Source organism: Trachurus japonicus, chromosome 15, assembly GCF_045865225.1.
Source record: "Trachurus japonicus isolate A0001 chromosome 15, Traja_1.0".
Classification (NCBI taxonomy): Eukaryota; Metazoa; Chordata; class Actinopteri; order Carangiformes; family Carangidae; genus Trachurus; species Trachurus japonicus.
Genome location: NC_140921.1, coordinates 28,827,973 through 28,847,371, shown reverse-complemented (window position 1 = coordinate 28,847,371; position 19,399 = coordinate 28,827,973). Strand labels below are relative to the sequence as shown.

Sequence of the window (19,399 nt, the reverse complement as noted above, 5' to 3'; positions counted from 1 at the left end):
GTCATTGACTGGCAACAAAATCAATACTGATGTCCTTCATATGATCTTTACTATCATCAGTATCTTTTCTAACATGTTCTGCATGTCTGTTAGTGTAGTTAATGTGTCAGTAACCAACCAACTTGATGGGATATGACTGGAAAATAGCTACTGGAAGTTCTCCATCAGTGCAGCTAGGGGACATTTAGTGGTCGTAGTGATCATGACAGGAGTATAAAGACACAAAATTCACGTCAGGAGGAGGCCGTGACGCAGTGACGAGTGGTGTTTGATCTAAAACCTGCAGATGGTTTCTATTATCCATGACTGTTAGCCCCACTGCAATTGCTGTAACCATGACAACAGAAACATCTAATGTTGAAGAGGACTCATTTTAACCACAATCAACATCTTGGCGATAAAGGATCTATTTGTTATTGTAACCGTCACAACAAAGGTCAGGTATTCGCGCTAGGAGACACTGCTATGGGTCATATCAGAGAGTTGGAACAAACACCCTGTCTGATTGTTCAGGGTGGAGGAGACTTCTTAATGAGGTGTAGGTCTGATTGGTTCCTGCTATACTTAAACCTTTAAACCTATTGTTCATATTAGAAGATATCAAATTACTGGTGGTGATCAGAGGAGCAGACTTGTAATAAATGTCCACTAATAAAAGCTATTCAAACAAGCCTCCCACTATGGTGATTCATATTGAGTAGTATAAATATACTATTATAAGTATTTCTGCTAAACATGTTTTACGAGGCCTGAGAAACCACTAGGACGGCTGTCCCCTCACCTCCCCTCTGAGTGTGATCCTGTTCTGTATGTCCAGCGTCTTCTGAGACTCCAGGCTGCACCGTGAGGAAACCGCCTGGTGCTGCTCGTTCTGGTTTTCCCACAAGGCAAAGCCTTTATTTTTAGACGCCTTCCTGTGAGTTCTGTATTTCATTTTGGGGAAGGTGTGGGAGCCGCCGTCCGTGGCCCCCCAGGTGTGCTCAGGCCAAAGGGGCTCGGTCTGCGTGGCCTGGCTGGTGGTGGCCCTCTGCAGGCGGACTGAGATTCTCTGGGCTGAACCGGTCATCAGGGTGATGGACTGCGTGTCCAAAGCTGGACCTGCAGATGTGACTGCTGGGAACTCAAACACTTCATCATTGTCTGAAGGAAAACACAAGATTACAGAGAGTTATTATATGATTTAAGATCCAGTCTGGTACGAGGACATATGTAGACATCATATAGCTCATAAACTGGACAAGCTGTTGGCTTTGTTAAAGCCCTATTTCTAAATGGCAATATACTCTAAGTGCATCATTCATGTAGTTTGTAATGTTTGGTAACAGAATGAAGAACCTTTGCAGGTGGGCAGTGCAGGGCTGCTGGGCAGTGAGCTGTGAGTGGGTCTGGCTGGAGACACACTGCCCACAGAGCCGGAGCGGATCAGCTTCCTGCAGGCCAGCACCAGCAGCTCCCGACACTGTTTATGACAGTTTACACCGCAGTCTGCAGACAACACAGAGACACATCAGCAAACATGCAGGTAAAGGTGTTCCATGCTGATAGTTTTAATTCCCTGCCTTCCTCAACTTTTTGCATCTCCACCACTGACCACTTGTGATTGGATCTTATTTCCTGCTTTATATTTAAATGAACAGTTATGTGTTGTTGTTTTTACCCAGTTGATAGAGATGGAGAGAGAGCAAGCAGGAGTGGATAGCGAGTTAATGTGCGGTGCACAGGTCTTATGATGTTAAGAAGTTTTGTCCATTTGAAACAGTTAAAAAAAAAAAATCACACAGCTCAAAAATGTGGGCACAGGTGGTCCAGAGTCAGACCACCTCTGAATGTGGTCTGAGTGATCAGAGCTCTGTGAATGGGTGTGTTCACATCTGGATTTAGAGCTGCCCGTTTGTGATCAGGTCATCTGAGACAGATGTTAGTACCAGTTCTATACGGGGTCAGAGGTCTGCAGACGGCACAGAAAAGCAGTATGTCCAGTCAACCAATTATCAGCCATATAAAGACAATGATGAGCTGTGAATTGATGTATTCTGTATTACCTGCTGGTTTGGCAATGCCACAGAGGCACAGAAAAAGAGGGTTAGAGAAATTATAACCATATCTAGTAAATTGCTGCGCATCACTCTGCCATGTATGGAAGGCATCTACAGAGATAGGATAGAGAAAAAGGCAAGGAATATAGGTGACCAAAGGCACCCCCTTGCCCACTCATTTAACCCTCTTCCAGCCGGGCGATGATATCGCCCCCCTCTGTTTACTAAAAACAGAGCAAAATTTTCTTTTGTGCCCCAGGCCATTAAATCCCTTAATAATAATCGATAGTCACTGTTAGTGTTGGTCAGCTCATAGCCTGCTCAGCTGGTCTGACCAGGTTAAGGCTGAGATAAACATAAAAAGTGTGACCTACTGATGATGAGTGTTAATCTATGTGTGAAAGTTGTACTGTGCTGTGTTGTTTTTTTTTTAGATGAAATGTCAAGAGTGTGATCTGCTGCAACTCAATTTCCCTACGGGGACAAATAAAAACTACTACTACTACTACTATAAGAGAGAGATGTCATTGTAAATCATCCATTGGCTCTTTAAAAGGGAGGGCACTTTTAACTTTGACTTTGACTTTGTTGAAAACCCAAAACAAGGTGTTTTTTTCCTTTTGTATGGCATCAGAGGAGGATAAAGTGACATGTACCTTTGCACTTGTAGCCCTGTTTGATGATTCCCCAGAGCTGCAGACGTGAGGACATGAGGAAGAGGACACAGAAGACACAAAAATAAAACACATTACATTAGATAATGGGAATCATGTGGAAGAAAAAATATGAATGGTTCATAAATAGGAAGTATTCATCTGGCTCTGTCATGCATGGGAGCTTTTAGAGTTGCTGTTCAGGGCTGCTCAGGGCAAGATACACTACACTTTACACAGTCAGTGCAGGAACATTAGAGAGATACATACAAATCCAGCACAGTGTTCGCAGAAAGTGGGCTTCAGGTACGTCATCTCCTGGAAGCTGTGGATGAATCCTGGTCCCATCTTACACTGGAGCAGAGGGTTAGCCCGGAGGAAATAGGCCATCATTTCATCCTTACTGATCAATCCGTCTCTGAGAGGAAGATGAGACCGGGAGAGAGGGAGGGAGGGGGGTAAAGAAGAAGAGAGGGGTACAGAAGCAGGTTTGTGACTCTCTACTTGTGATTGCAGCTTAACACAGGAACCGCCTGCATCGGGTGGGGCCAGAACAAACCTCAACATGGGTTTTAAGATATGAACTTTGAATGACAGACTGAATCAATTAATAACCAAAACTTAACCTAACAAATTTTAACTTTGTTTAACTTTTTAACAAGGACAGCTCACTAATCACTGTCAAGAACATCAACGCTCTTAATATATGACTGTAGCTTAATAACTAAACGTATCTAGCGACTGCAGCACAAGACTTTACAGTAGGTGAGTGAATTTAGGCTGTTTTACATCCATTGTTAAGTAAAGTCATTAATGGGATAGTTCAACATTTTGGCAAATTGGCCCATTGCCATAATTGCTATAGTCCTAGCAGTAGGTTTGTTACGTTTATCTGTCGGTGCAAGCTATTTTTAGAACGGCCGTTCTAAAAATAGCTTGCACCAACAATTAAAGGTAACGAACCTACTGCTTTTGAGAACGGCTATTCTAAAAATAACTTGCACCGACAGATAAACGTAACAAACCTACTGCTAGGACTATAGCAATTATAGCAATGGGCCAATTTGCCAAAATGTTGAACTACTGTATCCCTTTAACAACAGTGATTATAACTACTTCCAACTGGAAAAATTATTTAATTCTGAAAGCAACGGTTTGGGAGCTAACTAAAAACACAGTAACTTAAATTATAATAGGCCTACATAATATCATATCTACTATTAAGACTCACTGGTCTTTGTCCAGAACACAGAAGGAGTCCAGAAAGGGAAAGTTAGCAGCGATGCTCTCAAAGTCCTCTTGAGAAATGTAGCCATCGTGGTCATGGTCATAATTCCTGAACACAGACTTCCCAAAACCAGACGAGAAACACGTTACTCCAACAATCTTTCACACACACACACACACACTGTGTGTGAGAACTGTTCTGTTCTCAGATACTCACGTCCACCACCTTCCTGATGTGTTTGTTGACGACAGATGGGTCTGGTTTGGTGGTGACACTGGAGGCCCAGTCCAGTGGGGCCAGGGGCTTGGTAGGAGTCGTCGGAGAGGTAGGCTACCAAGGACACACACACCATGACAGTGAATGGTACAGCATCAGTGTGTCAAAATTGGACACACCAAGTGTGGACAAATGGACCACAAAATAGAAATAAACAGCTGAACCTTACCAACGATTTGGGGTTACGGGGTTCTCTTAGTAACGACAGCTCATAAATCTCATCTTCTGTGTAATAAAGGTCTAAAGAAAGCTGAAAAACACACAAAGGTTACAGACCATCAGTTGAACCCTATGGAATTACCTGTACTTACACTACCAGTCAAATGTTTGGACACACCTTCTCATTCAATGTTTTTTCTCTATTTTTATTACTTTCTACATTGTAGGTTCAAACTGAAGACATCAAAGCTATGAAGGAACACGTAATTATGTAGGCTAGTAAACAGCTTTTTACACACTCTTGATTCTGTCATCAGCTTCATGAGGTCGTCACCTGGACCAGTTTTCCAACAGTTTTGAAGGAGTTCCCAGAGGGGATGAGCTCCGGTTGGCTGTTTTACCTTCACTCTGTGCTCCAACTCATCCAGTTGGGTTTAGGTCAGGTGACATAACACTTTTGTGTTTACAACATAATTGCATAAGTGTTCCTTTATAGTTTTGATATCTTCAGTTTGAATCTACAATGTAGAAAGTAATTTAAAAAAAGAAATAGAGATAGACCATTAAATGAGGTGTGTGTGGTGTATGTCTTAAAGTTAAATGTGGCCTGGGGCGGTGCGTGGCGCAGTGGTTAAAGCGGCCGTCCCATGTAGAGGCTACAGTCCTCACCGCAGACGTCCCCGGTTTGAATCCCGCATCGGGCAGACCTTTCCTGCATGTCATTCCCCCTCTCTCTGCCTCCCCCTTTCCTGTCTATCTCACTGGGCTATCGAATAAAAGGCCAAAAAGCCAAAAAATATGTATTAAAAAAAAAAAATAAAATAAATGTGGCCTGATCTTCATCTCAATTTCAATAATGTATCATCAAACATTTACAGTGTAGGTTGGAAGAAGGATGTGAACACCTCAGCTAATGACTTCAACTAAAGCAAGCTGGAGTCAACAGAAAGAGTTTGAAGGATTGGGTTAGAGACAATAATCCAACTGTTTTTAAAGTTTACTGTTCAGAAGAGCCACACGAAGAATGCCAGAGACTGAGTTCACTCTTGACATTGGCCAAGATTAACACCAGTTTGACAGCATAATAAGTCTGAGTGTAGCTGTTACAGCTACCACAAGTTGTGACCACATAACTGGTAAAACTTAAGTCTTGACAGTTGCTTGTTGTGTGTTATGTCAAAGGTTTGGCATGGATTTGGATCTTACATTTAACTCAGTCATAGGTTAGGCTAACTGTCAGTTCCATATCTCCTTTAAAATGTTGTCATAAAGTGTGAAACAGTAAAAGCAAAGAGAGACTTTTGCATATTCAGTTAAAAGTTATTTGCTTTAAAGGGATAGAAAGTTCAACAGTTTGGCAAATTGGCCCATTTTTATAATCCCTACAGTTTTAGGAGTAACTTCGTTACCTTTAATTGTCGGTGCAAGCTATTTTTAGAACGGCGGAGTCAAGCCGAACGTTACAAGACAGAGTTGTTTTCAAGGCAAATGCAGAGACTGCTTGCCGAAAAACTGCCCCCGACAGGAACGCGCATCAGCGGTTTTGCATGAATTTACCTCTAAAACAACTCTGTCTGGTAACGATCCATTATTATCTCATAGCGTGGTGAATGTGCAGGTCACAGCTTGTCCACCAGAGCGTTTTGGAGTTGTTGGATTGTGTATTTGATGAGTTTGATGAGAGAAACCAAGAAATCCCATTGGCCTCCTCTGAGCAGCTCACGGCTCTGCTCCGCTGTTCTAAAAATAGCTTGCACCAACAATTAAAGGTAACAAACCTTCTCCTAAAACTATAGGGATTATGGCAATGGGCCAATTTGCCAAAACGTTGAACTATCCCTTTAAGGTTGGGGGGTGACAGTAAGGTTTAACAACACTGTAAAACAACCAAAGCATACAGTATTTTAATTTACGCATGTGTTATTGAAGAAAACAAACCCTACTCCGTAGACTTTGTAGTCACTCTGTTTAAAAACCATTCCATTTGAAACATAACCGGTTTACTCTATGACCCCTCTAGTGCCTCGTATCAACTCCTGCTCACCGTTAGCAGGTAGATCAGGTCCATGTTGGGCTCCACTTGAGCCGCTGCACTCTGCAACGACACCAGCTCGTTGAAGGTCATGTAGAGCTGGTTCATCTTGACCAGGTTCACCTTGTTACTGTCCTCCACCCAGTCAGGAAAGACCACGTGCACCGCGATCAGGTCCTTAAGGTGCACGCCCAGGATGGGGATCTTGAAGCCCTGGCACTCGCTGAAGGCCTTCCTGTAGCAGGAGTAGTTGTTGCTGGAGGACACCAGCTCTGTCATCTCACTCCAGATCTGAAGCAGGGGGAGGAAGACTGGGCTCAGTGTGTGTTTGCTGTTCTCATGATGTAGGAATCCATGTGTGTGGATGATGCACACACACATGGATTCATTGTAAAAGGCTACTGTCGGCTCACCTTCACCACCTCCGGAGCCAGGTAAGAGTGGGTCTCCTTCAGTCGAGATATGGCGCTGTGGCTCAGGCCGCCCACCACCGCCATCAGAGTGTTGAAGTTCTGCAGCTGCAGCAGTTTCTGTGGAGACAGAGACATGTTTACTCCTTCACTGCTGATCTGATCACTCCACACTGCTGAATCCATGATACCTGTTAAAAACCCCCTCGTGTTTTTCGTGCTTTTCACATGTTCCTGTGGCATTTTTCTTGTGTTAGAGGACATATCAACAGAAAAGGAAGTGCAAAATTGCATTTCTGAGTTTTTCTGCCTTCAAATTGCTGTGAACCAATGGCAGACGCAAACTGGCAGTTTCAGGGAGACTGGGGTTGACGTGTCACAACCCCAGGGGAAGGCACTAGTGCTACAAGCTCCTGCCCCGCTCTGCATCTGGCTCAGAGGTGAAAGGCTTGACAACTCGGTGGAGCTGTCAAGGTATAACAGGTATAGCTCAGCTGGTAGAGCAGCTTGCACCGTAAGCAAGGACTACGTTCCAGTCCCAGTGTGCAGTTTTACGCTAAACGCGCTGAATCGGTATTGTACAATGTCCAGCTGTCAGTGAGCAGGGGGTTGCGAGGGGGTGGCTGGGCAGGGCAGTGCAGTCTCCGCCCACCTTGCTGGTGCTATGCAGAAGGAGAGCCCTGGGAAATGACACAGGTTTTGTGATTTTGGCTAAAAACTTCATAAATAACAATTTAAAGACCACAGAGAATGTTTTAAAATAACCAAAAAGGGTCACAGGAGGGGGACTTTAATGCTTTTCACAGTTTTTTAATGTGAAAATGTTGGTGTATATGTATATGAACGATGTGTGTATATTTGTGTATGCAGGTCTCTCTTGAGATAGAGATCCCAATGTCAACGAGTCTACTTGTTTAAATGAGGGAATTAATAATAGAGTTTATGGAGCCATTAGCTTTAGACTGGATATTGATAGCAGCAGTCTGAATATCTAAGCAATATTACTCTGACAGAAGAGTGAGAAAGGCTTCCAGCCTGTCTGCAGACAGGATGACTTCAGCACCGACTGAGAAGTAATGGAGAAAGTCTTTGACCACTCATAAGGAGACGGGCCCAACACAGCCACAGCCACAACAACATGTAAAAGCTTTTCTAATGGAACAACAACTCAACTGCATCTATTTGTGCTTATGAATATACAAGACGACTTCAGCTGCATGTGATAGATACTGTTTTAAAAAAATATATATATATATTTCTATGGACACAGAGATGCTCATCATGAGAACAGATGAGAGCAGCACCTCTTCAGATGGACAGTATATCAGCCAACATGACAGATGAAGCAGCAGACTGAGACCAGAACAGCATCAGAGGAGGAGAGCACATTTGGAATTAAAAAAACAACAACTGAAAACCAATAGGAATTTGGCAAATGTTGTTTGTGGGATTTTCTAAAAAAACAAATCAGTGACACAGGCTACCCAGCCTGATGGGGCTTTCAGACAGAACGTCACTCAGCTCAGAAGACTGTTAGAAGCAAACAGAGTTTGTGGCAGAGTTTTCCAAGCTTTAGCAGCAAGGAAGATGGATGCATCAGACCCTCAGATGCACAGAGCAGCCTGATGACTTGAGCCTTTTGAAGGAGCTCCATTTCCACAATGACCAGTTCCAGATCTACTCTCAGTGCCTGGCTGATTCGTTGGCCATGGAAGCATGTGTCTGTGCTGGCATGAGCTCACCATAGGGGCCGCTGTACGTGGACTTTGCTCCAGGATCAAGTTCAACATGACGTCTGACTCCAGTAATAAGTGGATCAATGTGGTGGTTAGTACTGTCACCTCACAAGTTCTGGGTTTGACTCCTGTGCCTAGAGTTTGATGTTCTCCCTGTGCCTGCACATGCACACTGGATTGATTGGCAGCTCAAAACTGATCATTGAGCAATACATTGAACCCTGAGTTGCTTCAGATGGACCGAGCAGTGCCTTACCACACACCACCAATAGGTGAATTTAAAAAAAAACAACAACCATCCTCCACTGTTCTGCCAGCAGACATCGTGCATGCACATACAGAATACAGAATGGAGCATGTTGCTTTTGTTTTTGGAGTGGGAAGGGACTGACACTCAATGTCTTACCTGAGCCACATGGATGTACTTGGTGATGACCTCTGCCCGGGTCTGAGGGGTGAGCTTGCTGAGCACCATGAGCTGGACCCACTGGGAGACTCCATTGAACAGGGCAATGGAGCGCTCCAGAGTGGGGTTGTCCACCAGGTAGCCATGGATCACATAGCTCTGGTAATCAGTGAACTGAGGACAAAAGGAAATCAGAGGTCATGTGGAGGGAGTGTATGTTCCTGCAGCTCAGAGGGTCTCCTGAAGCCTGCTGACAACAGTAATGTGGTAATGGTATTTACAGTTGCTAATGTTTTGTTAGATTTAATCAAAGTTGACACTTTGACAATGTTGCCTGAGGAGAATTTCCTAAATGGCTGTCTGCTGTTGTTGCTGGTCGACCAAAGGAAGTTCACTCAGAGGTCAGCAAGCTTCATATCATAGCAGGTGTTTAACTTCCCAAACACTGGTCAGGAACAATATGTAATCACCAAACTTAGAGTGTGTTTAACTTTCTTTTTTTTCTTTTTTTGTAAAGCCTCATGTTCAACCAGTGAGCCACAGAACACTCAGGAACAAGAAGACCATGATATTTCTCCTTATTAAACACAATCAAAACAAACATCATAGACGGATGGCTGCTTTGATCATACAATAAAGTAACTACACATCTATTGAAATTAAAATGATTACAAAGCAGCTGTAAATGCATTATTCAAAATTATATTAAACAAATGTTAATTGATGCATGTTTTCTGCACTTATGTTTTAAATCCAAATAGGAGCCAACAACTTCAAACCTGTTTTCTATAACATCAATCTCTCCTAAAGAAGGAAAAGACTGAGACAGCAATATTTACAATGTAGCCGTCCCAGGAACAATATAAAACTTAGTATCATGGACTTGTCACAGTTTTTAAAGGGATATTTCAACATTTTGGCAAATTCGCCCATTGCCATGATCCCTATTGTCAAAGCAGTAGGTTCGCTACCTTTAATTGTCGGTGCAAGCTGATTTTCAATTGGTGGGGCATATGGTATTTCCGAGTTTCCCCCATCAAACTCATCAAATACACAATCCAACAACTCCAAAACGCTCTCACTCTCACTCTCAAGTTGTGACCTGCACATTCACCACGCTATGAGATAATAACAGAACGTTACCAGACAGAGTTGTTTTCGAGGCAAATGCGTAGCCGGAACTACATTCAAGACACGGCTGCTCGGCAGAGTGACTTCAAAAGCGCAAGTATTTGCTTTGTGTTGTAATGTTACATAATCATATGTTATTATCTCATAGCGTGGCGAATGTGCAGGTCACAACTTGTCCACGATAATGTTTTGCAGTTGTTGGATTGTGTATTTGATGAGTTTGATGGGGGAAACCCGAAAATACCATATGCCAGCCTGTTAGTGTTAGCTGAGCAGCTTGTATCTCTGCCCCGCTGATCGAAAAACAGATTGCACCGACAATTAAAGGTAATGAACCTACTGCTATGACTATAGGGATTATGGCAATGGGTGAATTTGCCAAAATGTTGAAATATCCCTTTAAAATTCAACATTTGTTACAAATTTGTCAAGAATCCAACCCTAAACTCATTTGGGGAGAATGTTTTTATGTCTCTTCCATTCACAATCACTAACCCTAACACTCCCTCTCCTACTTTTCTCCCCATCATTCCCACCACCTCCATCATTAGGGGGTTTCCTATACTTCACACACCTTCGCTTTCTTTTCACATATGATGACATCATAATGGACTCTGTTTTGTACACTGCAATAAAAGTTTATTTGTTAACCCATAATTAAGTCTCTCCTAAATAAAAAAAACTGTTTTGCTAATGATTTGTCAACCCACTAGAGTCTAGACCTTTGCAGCCCCCCACTGCTGCACAGCTCACAGTGGGGAACCTCTGCACTAGAGTAGAGGACTAGAGTTAGGTTGTGTATTTTAGTAGATATACCGATATCCTGCGGATAGACTTAAACTCCAGGAAGGTGAGGTGTTCGGCCAGCTCCATGGGCTCTAGGTGGTCAAACAGCAGTGAGGCCTTGCCTTTCTTTGCCTGCTTCTTCCTCTGGGTCAGCTTCCTCATCCAGTCATATGATGGACTACAGGAAGAACAAATAACAAACAGTCAGAGCAAACCAGCTGGAGACATATAGTGATATAGTAATATGAATAATAAACTGTCTATAACAGACTAAATGCTGGACCAGCAGGATGACGGATGATGTCAGATTGTAGTCACAGTTATCTTCTACACATGTATGTGTTGTATGTCTTACATGGTGGAGATGTCAATGAGCTTGAAATGCTCCTCACAGCCGAGCTGAGCAGCCACGTCTCGGAACTCCTCTGTGATCTGGATCAGACCCAGGTCCAGGTTGAACTCTGCAGGGAACGTCACTATCCAGTACCTGAACACACACACTCACATGTAGACCTCAACAGCAAACTGTCAGACAGGGTTAACAGTTAGCATAGTGAGCTTCTTATTTTTAATAAACCTTTAAACTGTATGAGTGAAGGACTAAAGCTCTGGGAGGTCGTGAATAAAGTGAGGCCAGATTACAGTAGGTTAAGTTAACATTGGCTTATATGGTCTTGTGTTTAGATTTCCCAGAGGTCCACAGTGCAGTCTTAATGTGTTGGGATGTGTGAGTGTATCTGAAGGATCTTACCTCATTAAATAACAAATCTTCAGTCTGGTTCTTTGACAGCTGTCACCATCGCAGTCACGGTACGTGGAGTTAAGTTAAGGTCTTTTTTTTTCTTTACAATATCTGACATACAAATACATTGTAGTGTACAACCATCAATAGACACTGAAGCAATTTGACCATGTGAGCCTGTTTAACCTGCATGTATTTATATAGAGGGAGGTGAAAAAAAAAAAAAGTTATTACCATATAACTATCATATCAAACATCAGAAACTTAAACTTGGTTGTTTGTCTCTTCTATGAATTACAAGTGAAATTTAAAAATCTGTTATATTTGATGCCAGCCTTACTTTTCACAAACAACACTGTCAGAAGATCAGTTTTTTTATCCAGTCATTTTACTGAGTCATGAACTGCAGGACAAATTACTGTAATGACCATCTCTCCAGCTTCCTGTTCATATTAGAATTAAATTTTAACTCTGACAGGCAATGATCACTTACTGAGCAGCTCCAAGGACGTTCACCCAGAGCAGGATCGTTACAGCTCAGTGTACATGAACATACCACAGGATGTTCACTGTCTGAGGGTCAGACAGTGAAGGTCTGATTGAACTCCATTAACATTAAACATTTAGAGTGGATTTCCTTTCAGGCGTCACATCAAGTCTGCATCCAGCTGCAGTTATTCATTGTGTTAGTGCCATGTGGTTCCTGCAGCATTCTGGGATATATCATCAGCAGTTTTCTCGCCAGTTCTGAGGATGTGACGTACCAGCGATGCATCAACAGGAGGCTTCGTGGAAGCAGGTTTCCCTGCAGCTCCCCATGGTCATCTGTCACAGACATGAGTCACAAAACATCTTCACTGTTCAACGGTGACAAGTTCTGGGTTTTTCCCAGAGCTTGTCCATCCAGCAGGTATATAATGGATTTATAGAAGCTGCTCTTTGCAACGCACTGGTAGCAGGGTGTACATTTATCATCTTTTTATTATTATTTTTTTCAACACTATATTCCATATTTCCTTTTAATTTTTATTTTTCATATGAAAATTGTATCATATTAGAAATACTAATTTTAATGGAGCTCCATGATCTCATTCAGTCTTGGTAACAAGATCCTACCAAGAATCCTGGAGCTCCATTAAAATTAGTTACCATAACAATTATGTTCACCCATGGAAAAGATTGGAATATCCTTTAGGTCACATATTCAACATGTTCTCCTGGATCTTGGCTATGGAAAGACCAATAGGTTCTATCTTTTATCTATATATTCTATATATATTCTACTATATATACCTCTAAACTGTCACCTACATAATTTATTAGGTGTTTTTTTTTATGCAATCGTTGAAATGTGCTCAGTGTCCTCATACTATTAACATGAAGACCATATGGCTGCATTTCATAAGGAAAGGAGGAAAATGCATCAATCATCTGGTTGGAAACCATGACAAAATTAAATTTTCCCAGTCTGACCAGTAAGAACAAAAAAGGTTTTTTTTTAAAAAAATGACAACCAAGTTTGATTTGGAATGAGTAAAACAAGTGAATGGCACTTTCTCAGTGGATGGACTCTACTATCAAACTTCATTGCTTTTTTCAGGAGACAGGTTTTAGATGAGCCCAGTGTCAGTGTTCACTGACACTGGGCATGTGTGTTACTCACCAAATGCTTGAATACATTCATTTAAGAGAGCATCCAGGGATGCTGCCTTTCCCAGTGTGGATGATCCCATAGTGAAGGCTGAAGCTGGAGGAAGGTCACAGGTCAACACTTCCTGTTCTTGGTTTCCTTTGGTGCAGGAAAGATAGAGGAAGAGTCAACAGTCAGAGATAAAAAGGGGATGTAATTGGCCATCCATAGAAATCCATCCATAGAAAATGAATGGAGAAATGCTATGAGAATGACCAAACAGATCACTACTTCAACGTAGAAATATGGTTTGAAATTAAGAAGCAGCATAAGAATCTGGACTTCTTTGGGATGAGTCAGCATTTTGACATTATGGTTTTCACAAAATCACAGGTTACATTTTGAAAAAAAAATTGTAGTGGTTGTGTATTACATGGAACTGCCATTACTGAAAATTTTCTTCCAAAGAAATTTGACAAAATCTTTTTAAAATGTCCACTCTTATAGTTCATTATATGAAGGGTAGAGGAAAATTGTCCTGTATGAACCTGTGTTGGCCTCATTCAAACTGTGACTGCACCTCGACCATAAACAGTAGATAAATAAATGATATCTCATTGTGTTTACTGAAGTGTTGCCTGTAAGTTTTTCAGTAGGACTTGTACTTTGCCCTCAAGTTGCTTCCACCTCACACACACATTAACAGACACACGTGAACACCTTATCTCCACCACATGGATTCACTTTCAAAATGAGAATCTGATCCAGACCAGAGGAGCTGACCAGAGGCTCTTTGGTAGAGAACTTCACTAGTTTCTACCAACAATTACATATCACCCATCAGCAGGTGTTCATACATGAGTCATGACGCAGTGCTTCCTCGCATCCATTTGCACAGATACCCAGCAGCATCTGACAGCTGACCAATATGCACCTGCTGCATGTTGAAAACATCTCCATCTCTTGTTAATTCCACAGTTGGCCACAGTTTGTTGTCCAGTTCCACAGTCAACATGTTGTTTCTCACTAACCCTTCTCCTCAGTGATGTTTCCATCAACAAAGACTCATCTATATCCACGGCACTACACCTGAAATGATGCTGTTTGTGTCTGCAGGTTGGATGTTATAGGCCAGCTGATGATATTTTGACCCAAGACAGTCATGTCACAGTAATCCAATGTGACATTTACACACATGCAGACAAAGCTGTAACCACAACAGCCACACAGTGATACCAACAACAAAGACCTGTCTCTGTGTCTGATGCGACATTTTTTGACAACATTTAACACAAACAAAGACAGAAATCACAACACCTATTCTCACGAGAGGCTGCGCAAGTTCTCAGAGGTGTAACCATGAATACCTATTTCACAATCAGACAACACACAGTAAGGGAAATGTGTCTGGCAGATCCAGGTCCACATGTTGGGGCCAGGTGGACTTTGCTGTAGACATTTGAAAATGTTTTGATCGTCTTATTCAAGTGTTTTCTTCAGTTCTGACTATTTTGGTTCTGTAGGAGCTTTATCACGGTGGCCGATGCAGGGCCTACCTGGATCTTGGCTCAGAGGTGAAGCACCTGTAGGAATCTACTGTATAACCTAGCATGGCTGCACCTTGATGACTGAAACTCTTTCAGACATTTTAGTTAAGTTTTGTTTTACCCTCAGAGTCTCTCCCAGTTGTTTAAACGAAACCTTCTCAGAGTTTTCAGGAGGATGTGTCTCTTATCAAATGTCTGTAACATGGGAGCTCCTATTGGCTCAGCTGGTGGAGGGTGTACCATTGGGGCTTGGTCTTACCCACAGTGACCTGGATTTGATGGCCCTTTGTTGCATGTCATCTATCTCCCCTCAACTTACATGGCTTTCTCTGTCTGTCTCTATGATATGGCATAAAAAGCCTGGTTAACAGGCTGTAGTGATCAGTGATTTGTGTAAAATCAACCTATCTGTCAGATGACTGATAGGTAAAAGGCTCAGCGTTTCAGGCCAGCAGAGGAACAAAGTAACATAAAACACTCACAAAAACACAATACAAACACCTTCACAGAGAGTTTGAACTCAGCAGCAGAGATCCAGGACTGTTTGATGCTGTGATGTGGCTCATTGAGGTAATTCAGTGAAAAAAGACATGCTTCTCCTGCTGTCAGGGCACGCACTGAGGTGTACTGTCTGTCAGTAGAGGCTCTGTCTTTTCAAGAGCAGTGGACTAAAATGCAGACACCAACACAGAAAAAGAAGAAGAGAAATGATTCATTTAGAAAGAAAAAGAACATGCAAGTTGAGAAAGATTTCAGAAGAACACACTGAGGTTAAATACATGAGGAAACAAGACACACACTGCAAAAACTCAAAATCTTTCCAAGAATATCTCTTGCCAAAATGTCTCATTTCTAGTCGAAATTTAAGCGTAGCGTTAGTTCTGGCAGGCCATGACGTCAAGCTCTTAATCAGCACAGCGTAACTGTCTTCACCTGTGCAGATCAGCTGATGGCTCAGCTGACTCTCCGTGGCTGCTTCCTATTGGGGAATTGCATTCAGAGCGCGCATTTAAACTGCTCTAGTCCGACATCACCTCCCTTGCTGCTGCTGCTTCCTTTTTTGCAACCCACCTCCACCCCAGCTCCTCCTGTCATTGTACATGTTGGTTGCTCTGCTCTGTCTGGGTTTTCTTTGCTGCTGCGCTCCCTGCTTATGCTGTTCATGATAGCTCGTGAAGGGCAGGGAGGTGCTCTTCCTGCCTCAGGCTTTCCACGCAAGCGCGTGGAAAAGCAGGGGGTCCCAGTTCAGTACCATACCGCCAAATTAAACTTGTGCAAGTAAATAAATATTATTTTGACATAGTGGTCCTGACAGAACTAATCTCTTTTCACTCAAAATAAGAATCATCACCTAAAAATGAACTTTTTCTCAAATTTTCACTTGAGATAAGTAGAAAAATCTGCCAGTGAAAGCCAGTTTTTTGTGCTTGTAATAAGAAAGAAAAACTTGATCCACTATCAGATTTTTTTTACTTATTTCAAGTGAAAATATTCTTGAAAGAAGTTTAAAAAAAAAAGTGTCTAAAACAAGCTACTTTTTAAATGTGTTGATTCTTATTTTAAGTATAATGACATTTGTTTTGACTAGAATTTACATTTTGACTAGAAATAAGACAAATATTCTTGGTAATATATTGAGTTTTTGCAGTGCAGGTGGTGCAATCAGCCACAGATGAGACACATGAGGTAATCACAGGAGGGAGAGGACAGGAAGACAAGACAGGAACTTCTAAATAAAACAGGACGTGAACAGGGAACAGGAGACAAAAACCATGACAGGTTCCACATGACGACCACACAGTTTATTATTTCTGCAAGAAAAACCAGTGTGAGTTTATGATGGTAAATCAGCAGGTGCATTCTGGGATTCTCCCAGAGCCCTTAGCTTAAAGCTACATAGCTAGCTCTAACATTAACAGCTGTTTACTGAACAGACTTGACAGAAGCTTCAGTCATCGTTGTGGTCACGTTGCACTAGGTTATACTGAGGCCTCTGAGCAGCTAATGCTTCAGGACAGACTGGACGCCACAGTGAGTCAGTTAGGCAGCCAAATCAAATCCATAACAGCTGAACAAACACTGTAAAACAAAACAAGCCTCCACTGCTTTTTGTTCCTGTTTCCCTCCTTCTTTACACCGACAGCAGAAACCTGTACACAGGAGCCCATGTTGCATTTCTGCAGTCTAAATACACTGCCCGTCCAAAAAAAAAGTCACCACTTGGCTTTAACTAAGGTAATAGGTAAGAGGCTCCCATTGGATAATTACTGCATAGATGATTAGGTTTTAGCTGGCAACAACTTATTTAACCCTAACTGATGCAGTCTCATTTCTTAAACAATCATGTTGGAAGACACATCCTGTGTTTGTGGAAAAGATGTTAGTCTGTTTCAGAAGGGTCAAATTATTGGCATCAAGCAAATAAAACATTTAAGGAGATTTCAGAGTTGACTAAAATTGTGGTAAGAATTGTCCAACACATTATTAAAAACTGGAAGGACAGTGGGGAACCATCATATTCAAGGAAGAAATGTGGTCCAATGTGACCAGAGTCCAGACCTTCACCCCATTGAGAATCTTTGAAAAATTAATACAACTCTGGACGGAAATAAATGTTGTGACATTGCAGAAGCTTATCGAAACGATGCCACAGCAAATGCGTGCTGTATTCAAAGCTAAAGGCGGTCCAACAAAATATTAGAGTGTGTGACTTTTTCTTGGACGGGCAGTATATATTCCAGTATAATCAGAACCTAATCCATCCTGTCTGTGGTGTGTTTGTGGAAATCCAGTTGTTCTCAATCGTCTTCTTTGTGACTGCACTTACTGAGAGAAAAATATTATTGTATTTTCAATATTTTTATAGTTGAAGGAACAGTGCTGGAGTTACACAGGTCTCCCAGGGTGCATGTTTGAATGGAGTAGCTGTGTTGGCACTGGGTCAGTGTCTACTCTGTTATTCCAAAGCAGAGCTCTTTAATTTTGCTGCAGTCCCACAGCAGATGCTTCAGCAGCTCCACCAAAAAACAAACATATTACGTCTAATGATCACCAGAAGGATGACGAGGGAAGCGTTGTGTAACCGTGTCCACTGTGAACCGGCCATTCAGACCAACAGACCACATTCTCTGTAGCCAGGTCCACATGTCCCAGGCCTTTGGTCTATCACCAGGGGCGAGTCTTCCATGGTGGCACAGGGGGATCTGATTGGCCACCCTGTGTGCCCCCCCAATGGCCATTGACTTGTGGCAATGTCAGTCATTGTGTAAAGCTCTTTCCCACTGCTATGTTCACTGTAAAGAGCTCAATTTGACCATTTGAATGATGCTTGTTCTGGTTATTCTGCATAACTGACTGACTTACACAAAACACTGAGATGTTTGCAGAGAGCTGAGCTCTAACTACTGGGTAAGAGTATAAGATATTGATGTTCACTTTGAGAATATTGTGTTGCTTATTCTGCTAAGCCTTCTTATTTACAAGATAGAGTTGATTATTGATTGGTTATAATTTTAACATTTACAAGTGGAAAATGGAAAGGTCACAGGCATCTTCCTTACAAGGTGAAAGATTCAATGTGGCCAGTAAAAGCAAGATGAAGACATGTAAACAGTGTGTAACTGTACAATATAAATATTCAAAAGAGCGGTCAATGGCAGCCTTCATTTTTCTTCCTTTTGGGCGCCCCCCCCCCCCTCCAGATTCACTGTTGTTACCCCCTTGTGCCCCCCACCAGAAAATACTGGCCCGCCCCTGTCTATCACAAGACTGACACAAACGTACTGTATTCCCACTCATAGTCACACCTGAGGGTAGTTTACAGTCTCCAAACACTGTACGTCAACTCCTCACAGAGAAAGACCCCCCACACACACACACCCTGCAGCCAGACACTGTTTCATAACTTCGCAACAAACTACAGCGGCAGCGATCTCTTCTTCCTGCCGCTCATCCAAATTCAGTCAAAAATCTCTGGATGGAGGTTCTTGACCAACATGGGACACAACACCACAGGCCTCAGTGTGATCTGCACGCTTCAGTCCAAGTCAAACAGCGGTCCTGTTAAAACACAGTGACGGAGCCAGGACACTGCCTGTTCCCGTGACGTCGACATCATGCATCACTAACAACAAACAGGCCATTCTGAACCTCTGCTGTCTCCTCTCTCTCTCTCTCTCTGTCTCTCTCTGTCTCTCTGTGGACGTCACTCTCACAGTTTGTCAAACATTAATGCATTATATGTCAATTCAGTTGCTATGGGACACACACACACCAACACATTCTTATGTTTTCCTTCCTCTTGATTTCACAGCTCCTCTCTGCATGTTACAGTCAGCTGTGCCCTTTAGCATGACTTGTGCTTTTCTGCCTCCACAATGGGTCACTGTGTCTCTGCCTCTGGTTTGTGGATGCGTCACTGTGCGCTTCTTGCACAGTCCAGTGACATATAGGTGCACACACACACACACACACACACACACACACGCGTGCACACATGCTCCATCATGCTGTCATGTACTCCATGCTGTTAAAAACCCTACCTCACAGTATGATCTTGTGTAACATCGTTCACAACACTCACTCACTCACACACAACTGAATCTAGAGCTGAAAGATTAAACTGCAC

At 42.4% G+C, this 19,399-nt stretch overlaps 1 protein-coding gene across 5 annotated transcripts in view; it reads right to left on the bottom strand.

Moving 5' to 3' along the window:
• rasgrp3 (RAS guanyl releasing protein 3 (calcium and DAG-regulated)) overlaps positions 1 to 19,399 on the bottom strand; it is a 33,379-nt gene that overhangs the window by 2,673 nt on the left and 11,307 nt on the right. For 4 of the 5 annotated variants that reach the window (XM_085800908.1, XM_085800907.1, XM_085800905.1 and 1 more), the window contains 15 exons: positions 13,259 to 13,384; positions 12,318 to 12,420; positions 11,605 to 11,667; positions 11,209 to 11,340; positions 10,884 to 11,031; positions 8,937 to 9,110; positions 6,798 to 6,914; positions 6,397 to 6,675; positions 4,363 to 4,443; positions 4,134 to 4,247; positions 3,921 to 4,036; positions 2,960 to 3,107; positions 2,693 to 2,729; positions 1,336 to 1,485; positions 761 to 1,140 (listed from right to left, as the gene is read on the bottom strand). In XM_085800908.1, coding sequence (XP_085657034.1) covers positions 761 to 1,140; positions 1,336 to 1,485; positions 2,693 to 2,729; positions 2,960 to 3,107; positions 3,921 to 4,036; positions 4,134 to 4,247; positions 4,363 to 4,443; positions 6,397 to 6,675; positions 6,798 to 6,914; positions 8,937 to 9,110; positions 10,884 to 11,031; positions 11,209 to 11,340; positions 11,605 to 11,667; positions 12,318 to 12,420; positions 13,259 to 13,328 — 2,112 coding nt within the window. In that variant the 5' untranslated portion in view covers positions 13,329 to 13,384. Of the gene's footprint in view, positions 1 to 760; positions 1,141 to 1,335; positions 1,486 to 2,692; positions 2,730 to 2,959; positions 3,108 to 3,920; positions 4,037 to 4,133; positions 4,248 to 4,362; positions 4,444 to 6,396; positions 6,676 to 6,797; positions 6,915 to 8,936; positions 9,111 to 10,883; positions 11,032 to 11,208; positions 11,341 to 11,604; positions 11,668 to 12,317; positions 12,421 to 13,258; positions 13,385 to 19,399 lie in introns of those variants that run through there. The other variant, XM_085800909.1, reaches the window with a different exon arrangement.